The sequence below is a fragment of the Dipodomys ordii genome, unplaced genomic scaffold (assembly GCF_000151885.1).
Source record: "Dipodomys ordii isolate 6190 unplaced genomic scaffold, Dord_2.0 Scaffold12, whole genome shotgun sequence".
NCBI lineage: Eukaryota > Metazoa > Chordata > Mammalia > Rodentia > Heteromyidae > Dipodomys > Dipodomys ordii.
Window position 1 is genome coordinate 1,344,428 of NW_012267228.1, and position 11,255 is coordinate 1,355,682.

General features: G+C 51.5%; 2 protein-coding genes across 2 annotated transcripts in view; both read right to left on the bottom strand.

The window, feature by feature from the left end:
* Positions 1 to 633, bottom strand: part of Mrps25 (mitochondrial ribosomal protein S25) — an 8,007-nt gene extending 7,374 nt beyond the window's left edge. Inside the window, exon 1 of the mRNA XM_013010333.1 lies at positions 469 to 633. Within this exon, the coding sequence (XP_012865787.1) occupies positions 469 to 633 (165 nt within the window). The remainder of the gene's footprint in view (positions 1 to 468) is intronic.
* Positions 634 to 3,559: 2,926 nt separating this feature from the next.
* Positions 3,560 to 11,255, bottom strand: part of Rbsn (rabenosyn, RAB effector) — a 29,256-nt gene continuing 21,560 nt past the window's right edge. The window contains exons 10-12 of the mRNA XM_013010573.1: positions 8,787 to 8,889; positions 7,575 to 7,679; positions 3,560 to 6,391 (exon numbers count right to left, since the gene is read on the bottom strand). Of these exons, the coding sequence (XP_012866027.1) occupies positions 5,294 to 6,391; positions 7,575 to 7,679; positions 8,787 to 8,889 (1,306 nt within the window). The 3' untranslated portion in view covers positions 3,560 to 5,293. The remainder of the gene's footprint in view (positions 6,392 to 7,574; positions 7,680 to 8,786; positions 8,890 to 11,255) is intronic.

Here is an 11,255-nt window from a genome sequence, read left to right on the forward strand (position 1 = left end):
CGCCGCGCTCTCCTGTTCGGTGGCCGGCTTCTTTCGTAGCCCTTGAAGGAAACATGCAGAGGCCGTTTTTGATGTTTGTGCCGAGTTCGGTGGCTGTCGTTTAGGTTTGTTTTTCCCCAGGATTGGAGCTTGAACTCGGGGCCTGGGCGCGGTCCCTCAGCGCTCTACCGCTTGAGCCACAGCGCCACTTCCGGTTTTCTGGTGGTTCATTGGAGACGAGGTTCTCACAGACTTTCCTGCCCGGGCTGGCTTTGAACCCCGATCCTGAGATCTCAGCCCCCGGAGTGGCTAGGTAACGGGCGGGAGCACCGGCGCCCGGCGTCTTGTCATGTCTCAATGCAGCCACCACACCTGCCTTCAGAGTTGTTTTCGATGTGTTGCTAGAAGCAGTTGCCTTCTGATTTGTTCTGCAGTTCATCTATCCCTCCCAATTACCTAAGCAATGTTTTCTTGCATGACATCAATAACCTCATCCACTTTATTCTGCACGTGCTTAATTTTATTATTTCTAGGTCCAAATCTTGGTCCTGATGGTTTCCTTAGAAAAAAGTCCTCTTCTTCATCAGAATCATAAAAACTTTTCACAGAGCCAGTAAGGTCGCCATTGGGGTGGCACTTGAACTTGGGGCGCATATTGCTACTCATACTCTTCTACTTCCCGGCAGAGGAAGTATGCACCTGAGGCTCCTGAGGAGTCCTAGGCAGTGGCAGCAAGGGGAGGAAGAGGCCGGCCCGGCCACGGTGGGCGCAGACCGGCCACAGCTGCTGCTCTGCAGCTGCGCCCCAGCTTGCTCCTTGAAGTTCTTATCCACTTCATTCCTTCTCTTGTTGGAATGCCAACTGCATGTATTTTTAAAACATGTTTTGATATCAGCTCACCATTCTTGCATTTTCTTCTTTGATTTCAGAAGGCAGATTTACATTGAGTTCCTCAAGCACATTCTTAAGCTCATAGCATTTACTGTTCAGTTCATTATAGCAGTCTTTATTATTATTCCCAGTATTTCTTTTTGATTCGTAAAAGAGTTCCCTTACATCAGCTTCAACATCCACCTGTTCTTCTTTACCACTAGGGGTACATCTATAACCATTTACACATGCTAAATTTCCTGCCATCACTGCAGTCTTGCTGGGTTTTTTTTTGGGGGGGGGGAGGGGTTCTCTTGCCCTTTAGCATGCTTGTTGAAGGTGATGCAATATCGCTGTGTTGAATAACAGGAACTGGGGTAAGTAAACCTCATGTGATGATTTGTGTTAATCTGGCTCTTTGTGTTGAATGTTTGGTGTAGCTGGAGTTGTACCAAAGGCTCCAGATTCCTCTGGTGTCTGCTTCTGTCTCCCTTTAGCTTTCAGCTTCTCTACATTCTTCCTCAGTCTGTCTGGCAGCTGTCTTATCTATGATCCATGCTTACTTTCTTGAAGCCCCACTGGGATGGTGACGGATAAAGGAGGGGTACTTTCTAGGACCTTAAGGTTAAGGCAAAAGATGTTGATGGGCTGTGTCCTTGGCTGTGACCTTCACCAGTGCCACCTCCTCGGATGTGGCAGGCAGGCAGGCCTTGACAGGAAGAAAGCACTTCCCCTGGGTGGTCCCTTCCACTGTTATAAGCCTCTCTGCCGGAGCTTTTAAAGGGTCTTTCTCTGCTGTTCACCAAAGAATCAAGCAAAGCAGACTGGCATAGAGACCTCCCTCCCCTGCTGGGCCACTCAGCCCGCAGCAGTCCCTCACAATTACCACACAGCCACCCCGGCCATAGCCACTCACATCCTGACTGTGTCTCTGGGTTCAATTCTCCAGATTCCAGTTGTCTGATGATTCCAAGTTATTTTCACTTCATCCAGCTTTTCCTTGGCAACTTCCAAATTCTACCTGTCTCAATAAAAATCACAAGCACTTTTCAGTTATCCACATATGAGAATTGTACATTAGAAACCTGGGGTCTCCACACAAAGCAGGCAAGGGTGTGTGCCTAGCATGTGCAGAAAGCAGGGCTGGATCCCAGCGGAAGTCCCGCCCCTCTTCACCTGTCAACGAGGGAGCTGGGACCATTCAGTCATCTGTTGACGAGCATCAGTGGCTGCCCTTCCTCGCTCAGTAATCTGTAGATTCTGGGAGGTGGGCTTTTCCAAGACACAGGCAGTCATTGTACCCAACCTCTTCCCACCATGACTCCTGTCACTCTGTGCTTAACCCAGTACCTGAGCCCGCGGCCACAGGTGTCCCCCCGTCTCAGCCAGCTCAAATGCTCCTCGCCACTCAGGGCAAAGTGGATTGGAAACCTGGGCTTCAGTCCTCACCCCACTGACTGGCCCCCTTGCCAGGCTAACCCCTCAAACCTGACCCTTTGTCAGATGAATATACTCCAGGCCTGGGGCAGAGCTCAAAATGTGAAATGTAGTGCAACACCTGCACTAAGTCCTAAGTTCCTCCACTTTTTTGAGCCTCAGCTTCTTCCAGTGAAAAATGCAGAGGAGAGCAAAGGGTGTTGCACCGTGCTTGTGTAAAATGGATCCTTCAATCACTGCAGGAATGACGGTGCGGTGGGCCCGGAACTCGGGGGTGCAGCCTCTGTGGAGGCAGGGGACCCCGGTTTCATCCAGGGGCCTCCACCAAGCAGCATCACAGGGGTTGGGGCAGTCTTCAGAAGCCGTGTCAAGGGAGAGAAGTCTGCTTTGTGGTGGTTCTCACACATGCAACAAATACAGACCCAACCACTCACTTTTGTTATTTTATTTTTTTAGAAAAAGGATTCTGATACATGGCCCAGAGTAGTGCATGCACATCAGCAACCCCCAAGCTGACAGCCACCCCCAGATAACAACCTGAACGACTTCTCCAGCCAGCGACTTATGAAGTCCCTCCGCCTAACTATACCAATGTCCAACCTACCCATGGCTCATTTTAGTCAGCAGAGACAGCAAGTGCAGTGAGTTAGTGTCTTTAGTTATTTGGCAGGAACTACAAACAAGGTATACAAGAAGCAGCCAGCTTCATGCCCAAATCCCCAGAGTCTCCTCCATCTGAGACCATGATGTGTGTTCACATCAAGAACTTGTTGCCTCACTAATGGAGAGCTGCGTGGCCTGAAAGGCGGTGGGGAGGGGGAGGGGTACATTCACAAGAGGTAAAAACACAAAATTGTGGTTACAATTCATAGGAAGGCCAGTTTTTCTCAGCTATCAACCTGTCTCTATAACCCATGAATTCTGGGAAGTGGTACAGGCGTGTGTGTGAGGGGCGAGTTCTCTCCAGTCATGTTCACAGGAGAGTAAGACCCAAGGAATCTGCTTTTAGTTTTAGTGTATCCAGTGAGCTGGATTTCAAAAACTAAGGTTTTTGAAACTAGCTCTCAAAAGTGTTTCTTGTAGCCTGGCACCGGTGGCTCGCGCCTGTAATCCTAGCCACTCAGGAGGCTGAGATCTGAGAATCACGGTTCAAAGCCAGCCCAGGCAGAAAAGTCCCCATGAGACTCTTATCTCCACTTAACCACTCAAAACCCAGAAATGGTGCTGTGGCTCAGGTAGTAGAGCGACTAGCCTTGAGCAGAAAGCATCTCAGGGATAGTGCCTGGGCCCTGAGTTCAAATCCCAGGACCAGCCAAAAAAAAAAGTGTTTCTTGTGTTTCTCTAGGTTCTAGTTACAGAATGTTAGATGGTATTGACTTCAGTCAGTGAATCAATGCTAATTAATATTAAGAGACACATTCTCTAAGAACAGCAATGATAATGGGAAGCAGAGGGAAGCGATAGTCTAAGCAGGGAGGCGCAGGCCTGCCAGCCGGAATCCCAGGAATGGCCGTCAGGACCTGGGACTCAGGAAGAAAGAGGCACACACAGGCAACATCTGGTGTCCGGCCCAGGACACCAGGCGGGCACCTGGCCGACACTGGCAACCCACACCCAGTCCTGTTTGAACAGAACCTGTGTGTAAAGGGCCCTCCACACCCACACCCACACTCTTGCAGGACTTCCTTTAGCCCAAAGCCCCTGAAGGTGCTAAACAAACACAACCAGTAAACACAAATGAAGCTCTTTATGCCCAGAGTTCAGGCATTCCCATTATCAAGAGGAACCTTCCCAGAATGTGGGAAATGAGTCTCAACTCTCATACCAGCAAGGTGGAAGCATGGCCAAGGGTTGGTGAAGGACATAAAGTGACTAGTGGTCAGTAACTGTTCATTACCTAATGAGTGTAACTGCAGAAACTCTACCCAGAGCTGAGCACACGTGGGTGGCAACATGCGGGCTGGTGCTGTGGGCGTGGCTCCCGCCAGCCAGGGCAGCAGAGCTGCACGCACCCCTTCCCTTCCTGCCCTTCGCTCAACAGTTCAAGTACTACAGGGCTACGGGCGTGATCCTGGCCTGAACCTCCCCAAACACTGCCGTTTCTTAATACTGAAAGTGTAAGAAAATAGCTCATCAGTGCCACAGGTCAGGACGAACCTCAAGGAAAGGCTCACCCAAGAGCCTTGAAAGTAATTTTCAATTCTCTCTCCTGATGACGTTTCACAGAAGCTTCCTGATCACCAATTACTGACTTGCATGCTGGGTCCTTTCACAAGACCGCAGCAGAGCCCCCCAACAGAGCCCCGAGGGAGGCTCCCCAAGAGCCTTCCATCAGACCAGTGCTAAGGTAAAAACTTCTCCCCAACATTACCACTCATTTCCAAAATCCCCATGATCAAACTCAAACTGACACCCCTGCTTAACTTCCTTAAACTGAGGAGAGAACAGACACGGGCTCACCCCCTTCCTCCTCCGTCCCAAGGGGCTGGGCCCCCCAGCGCCCAACTCCTCCCTTCGCATCACCTCCTTCCACTGCATGGGCAGCAGCTCTGAGCAGGGCAGAGGAGGCCTGGCGAAAGGGACCCCCAGACTTCGCTTCTGCTGGAGAGGCGGACCTGCCCGTCTTGGCTACAGGAAAGGCCCCATCACAGGCTACCCTGTAATAATGCACCTAGACCAAAGTGAGGTAGCAGCAAATGGGCCAAGAGGTGCCTGGCAGCCATTTCTGCCATGCCCAGCAGCTGCATTGAGTAGATCTCAGTGATCAAAATGGAATGTCCCTTTGACAGGGGGCCTCCTTCCCCTGCAATTTAACAACAAAAGCAGGAAAGCCAGCAAATGAATGCTGATTCTTCCTGTTGTATGTGCGTAGAAATGCCCCAAAGTGCCCAGCACAATACAGCAGATGCCCACCCCTAATCCCCGTGCAACCAGCTGCCCTCCCTGCCTCCTTCCCTTCAGCCCCCCAGCCCATTCCTCTATGTCCCCGGGGCTGCTGCCCTGCCGGTCAGTCAGGGCCCCCCTTCTGCTTGGCCAGGGTGCACTTCAGCTCCCGCAAGTTCTCAGTCAGCACCTCCACCTCATCCAGGCGGCCGCACTGCTTAGCATCAAAGATGTAGGCCTTGATGTTGTCAATCTGCTGAAGGAGCAACTCCTCCTCAATGGGCTCCTCGGCCTCATCACTGTCTACCTCGAAGGGGTTGGTGCAGACGGGCTCCTCGAAGGGGTTCCCAGGGGCAGGAGGGCTGGAGGGCCCTGGGGGGGGGTGGTCATCTTCCTCATCAAAGGGATTGGGCCCGGGCCTGTCCGGGTCACCAAAGGGATTCCCCGATGCCTTCTCCTGCTCCCCTTCCTCCTCCTCCTCTTCAAAAGGATTGTACTCCTTGAGGGTGGCAGCTGCGGGGCAGAGGGCCGCCTCTGCAGCAGCAGGGCTGGCCACACCCTCCTCTGTGGGGCTGCAAAGGCCTTGGGCAAACGGGTTCAGGGAAGACGTGTCACTGTGCTGTGACATGCCTTGGCCGGGGACTCGAGCCACAGTAGGAGAAGGGGTCTCAGGAGCCGTGCCACTCTGAGGTGGGGACGGGTCCAGATCCAAGGCATAAGTGAGGTGGGTGCGAGGCCCTGGGCTGGGCTCCAGCTGGAAGGGTGTGAGTTCTCGGAAGTCCAGGGACCGGGTCCGGGTGTGGAAGGAAGACACCCGGAACTGCTCCTGCTCCCGCTCCCGCTCCCGCTCCCACAACATCTGCAGCTGTTCCCGCTGTAGGTCCTCCTCCTCCGCCTGCCTCCGGGACAGCTCAATGGCCTTCTCGGTCTGCTGCTGGTCATACTCGTCCTGCAGCTGCCGCAGGTTCTCCTGCAGCGTGCACATCTCGTCCACGCGGCCGGCGGCCTTGGCCTGCCTGATGAACGACGTGATGTTGTGGATCTGCTGGAGAAGGGGGTCTGGGTCCTCGCGCTGCCCTTGACCTTCTGACAGGGGGAGCCAGCCCTCAGCCTTTCTCAGGGGGGCAGGGCCCCTGCGGAGAGATGTCACCTCCCCATTGGCTGCACGAGAGGACAGGCCACTCTGCCTCACCTCAAGTCTTCGCTGAGACTCCAGGGATACCTGCAAAGACACCAAAACCACAGAACACCACACTAAGCCAGAGGCAGCGCACAAGGTCAGCCGCCATCTCCCGTCCAGTGACGCTCTATTTTCTCTCCTTTGGATTAAGATATCCAACTGCTAAAATCAGGAGATGCTGGCCTTGACCTTCAAAAATACAATGCAGCCGGGCCACCAGTGGCTCACGCCTGTCATCCTAGCTATTCAGAAGGCTGAGATCTGAGGATTGCGGTTCAAAGCCAGCCCGGGTAGGAAAAGTCTGTGAGAATCATAACTCCAATGAACCACCAGAAAACTGGAAGTGGCGCTGTGGCTCAAGTGGTAGAACGCTCGCCTTGAGCTGAAGAGCTGAAGGAAGCACACAGGCCCAGAGTTCAAGCCCCACGATTGACAAAAAAAATAAATAAGTACAATGACTAACAGAATGTAAGGGACATGATATTCTTGCTTAGCATCAGTCTATACTTTTCATAAATCACCACAGTCTAGCATCCATATCTCAGTGTAAAACACACATTTTTTTGGCCTTATTTTGGAGAGTGGTGGAGATCAAACCCAGGGCTGTAAGCATGCTGGGAAAGTACTCCGCCATAAAGCTACAACCTGCCACCCATATTTTTTCCATGTTGGTACTGGACTTGAATTCAGGGCGCCTGGGCACTATCTCTGAGCTTTTGTGCTCAAGACTAGCATTCTACCACATGAGCTACAGCTCCACTTCTAGGTTTTTGCTGCTAATTGAAGAGTCTCATAGACTTTTCTGCTTGGGCTGGCTTCAAACTCGATCCTCAGAGCTCAGCCTCTTAAGTAGCCAGGATTACAGGCAACACTCTGGCCCTTTCATTTTTTTATTTAAGTCATCCAAAGGGGTTTTACCATGTCCATTTATGTGTAGACTGTATCTTGACTCATTTTCTTATTAGGGACTCCATGTGGCCAGGTGGCCTGGAGCTCCCAATCCTCCTGCCTCAGCTGACTGCCAGGATAGCACCGCCATGCTCAGCCATTTTCTGTCTAACAGTGTGTACGCCAGTGGGTTGTAAAAGGAAGTTTCCAGAGATGAAAGTGCGGCCAGACAAAAGCAAAGCCAAAGCCGTGAGGCTCCGTGGCCGTGTGGCTCCCAGGACTGGCAGGCGTGAACGGCTGCGGAGGCCGCAGCTGCCGGATGAGTGGGTCCACACACCTGCCTCTCCATGGTCCTCTTCCGCTCCAGGTCCTGCTTTCTCTTCCATTTCAGTTCTTCAAACTGTTCTTTGGTTGGCAGTGACATCAAACCCAGTAACTTCTCCTGTAGGGAGTCACAGATAAGGTTACACTGAAAGCTTCTGAGGGCAGAGTAGACTGGCAAGCCCCGTCTGCCCAGGCTGGCACTCCACTCTGGAGTGATAGTCACCGGCAGCAGCGGAGGAGAAACTTGCCCTTCCGCTGGGCCTCAGCCAACTTCCAGATGGACCGCTTTTCCTCCCCGGCATCCAGCTCACCCCGCTGAAGTCTCTCCAAGGCTCTGCCCTGACCTCCCATCCACCCACCTACGCCTCCGCCCAGCCCTCCTCGAGGCGCTGCCCTGACCTCCCATCCACCGACCTACGCCTCCGCCCAGCCCTCCTCGAGGCGCTGCCCTGACCTCCCATCCGACCTATGCCTCCGCCCAGCCCCCCGGCCCCATGCGTCTCTCGGTAGTGTTTCTCACCTCTTAAGTAGCGCACATTCTACCCCGTGTCATCTGTCCTCTATGAGAACGGGAATGGATGTCCTTCTAAACTAACTGACACCCAGAACACTGGGTTGTTGAAAAGTCACTAATTAAAGGAGAAAGGCTGAGTTTCTGCACTGCAGGGACCAGCCAGGGCAATCCTGCCCACTGGTTCTCTTTGTCAGGAGCCCCAAGTGGTGAGCTGTGAGAGCCAGCTCAGATGCTCAATCTGCCCTTGACTCATTAGCGTAAACCCCAGAAGAGCCCCTAAGAAGCACAGCCTACAGAAGAGATGCCACACAGCACAGTATCAATCAGCAAAAATACGACGCCATCAAATAACCAATAAAGGATGGCGAACACACTGGAAGCAGTGTTCTTGCCACTGAAACAAGTTATGTGAGCACTGTGTAAAAAAGTGCCTGATATAAAATTCAAGCATATGTCCTAACTACAACTACCATATATACACATATATATGGATCTATCTATGCAAATGGAATGTGATGATTATGTTAGGAAAACAAGATTAAAAGTAGTTTTACTTTTATCTGAAAACTAGCTTTTTCTATAGATGTCCTTTACAATAGACTTATAACCTTTATAAATAATTAAATGAGCCATTGACCCCGATCTGCCTACCAAGAGGCTGAAGAGCAGCACAGTTAAGGGCAACACTTATGCCACGCAGGTCAGCTTTACCTGCACAAAAAGTGTAGCCGAGTATCTGATCATCCTCTGCAGCCGCAAAGTGTGAGGATGTGGTGGCGGGTCCTGGTTCAAGCCTAAGGTTAGGATCTTCTTACTAAATTGGAACAAACGCATAGATGTGATGGTACTGCCAGTCTCAGAAACAAGGATGAGGGGCTGGGAAGGTGGCTCAGTGGTAGAGCGCTTGCCTTGCATGCTTGAGGCCCTGGGTTCGATTCCTCAGCACCACATAAGCAAAAAGAAAAAAGCCGGAAGTGGCGCTGTAGCTCAAGTGGTAGAGCACTAGCCTTGAGCTGAAGAGCTGAGGGACAGCGTCCAGGCCCAGAGTTCAAGCCCCACGAAAAAAAAAAGCAAAGCTCAATTGGTAGAGTGCCTACATAGCAAACATGAGACCTGAGTTCAACCCCGAGTACAATTATTGAAGGGGAGGCAGTCTACTGCACACCTCTAATTTCCGCCGCCCGATGGTAAAGGCAGGAGGGCTGTGCTTCAAGCGCAGCCCTTGCAAAGTTAGCCAAGAACCTGTTTCAAAAAATATAGACAAAAGGGTTAAAGGTAGGGTTCAATTGGCAGAGCACCTGCCTAGCAACTGCAAGGCCCTATGTTCAGCCCACAATACAGCCATGACTGTTAAAGGGGGATATTTTCATAACCCAGATGTGGAAGAAAACCTTTAAACTTAAAATGTTGGGGGTTTTTGTTTTTTGTCAGTTGTGAGGCTTGAACTCAGCCTGGACACTGCCCCTCAGCTCTTCAGCTCAAGGAAAGCGCTCTACCACTTGAGCCACAGCGCCACTTCCAGTTTTCTGGTGGTTAATTGGAAATAAGTCTCCCGGACTTTCCTGCCAGGGCAGGCTTTGAACCGCCATCAGACCTCAGCCTCCTGAGTTGTTAGGATGACAGGCGTGAGCCATTAGCATCTGGCTTAAAATGTTTTAAATAGAGATAACCTTAAATATATTAAAAACCTTTGCATGGCAAAACTTGCCAAAAGCAAAGCTAAAAATCTGTCAAGCCCTACCAGGACTCCAAGGGTAGGAACAGAAGGATGTCAACCTCAAGGCCAACCTGGGCTCCAAGGTGAGACTCTGTCTCAAAAAACCACCATTGCCACCTACTACCAGTTCAAATTACTGTGAGCATAACTTAGGGAGCTTAAGAATCACTCAGTATTAAGAATACAGGTGGACTTGTTGCAACAATGAGAAGTACAAGTTGTCATGTCCAAAACGAGCTTTACAACGTGGGGGGGAAGGGGGGGAAGGAGAAGGATTGGGATTGGGGGGGAGAGGGGAGGCTGGGAAGGGATGTGAAGTGTAAACAAAGGAGGAGGCTGCAATGCTTGGTAAGAAATGTACGCATTATCCTGCCCATGTAATTGTAACCCCTCTGTACAGTATGTTCACAAATAAAACAAAATTAAATTAAAAAAAAAAGAATCACTCAGTAAACAAGATGCCTACTAAAACAACTGATTCCAAGAAAAAGGCTTAACAGTTAAAAAAAATCAGAAAGAGTGATGAGGAAGGCAACTTATCAGAGAAAAAGGCCAGAAACACAGCATGAATTTGCGAACTCCTCCAAAGCATGGACCTTGTTGTGACAAAGGAACACAACAGAGCCAGCACCCAACAGGAGGAAACATGGAGCCTTTATGACAGCACCAAAAGCATCTGCACACTAACGCGGAACAGGAATTTTAAGCAACAATATTAAAGAAAAAGAACAACTTAAACCACAAAGAAAAGATGAAACCCTGAAAGTGCGTCCTTCAGAAAGCTCCACTATTTAATGTGTCAGATCTACTGAACATGCAAAGAGCACAGGAGAGAGCTGTGAAGGTCTGGTAGCAAGACTGCTGAAGAATAGGTAAGGCAGTAGAGAACAGGGCTAGGGACTGGGAATATTTGCATACTGAAGAGAAAAAGTCAAATTCTGACATCCAGGGAAGAAGAAAAGGTCCAACAGGTGCTTTGAGCCGACGGTGGCACCGCAGTGTCTCGCAGCCTCACAGCACTAACTCCAAGCCAGACTTTTCTTCTGGTGAGGAAGTGAAGCTGCCCCAGGATGGTTATTTTTTGGTCGGTTGCGGGGTTTGAACTCAGGGCCTGGGCGCTGTCTCTGGGACAGCTGTCCCTGTGCTCAAGGCGAGCGCACTAACACTTGAGCCACAGCGCCACTGCCGGCTTTCCGGTGGTTTATTGGAGGTAAGAGTCTTCCTCCCCGGGCTGGCTTCGAACCGCGATCCTCGGGCCTCAGCCTCCGGGGCCCTCGGGCGCTCAGCTTCCCCGGGCCTCAGGAGCTTCCCCACCGACGTCCCCGTGGGCGCCACCGGTCCATCCTCACGCCCGCGATCAGCTCGGGAACCCGCGGCCATGAGCCCCAAACCAAGGCGTGCGCGTGGCCAGGCCGGGGGGTCAGAAGCCGGGTGAACGGGCGCGGGGGCTGAGGCCGGAGGCC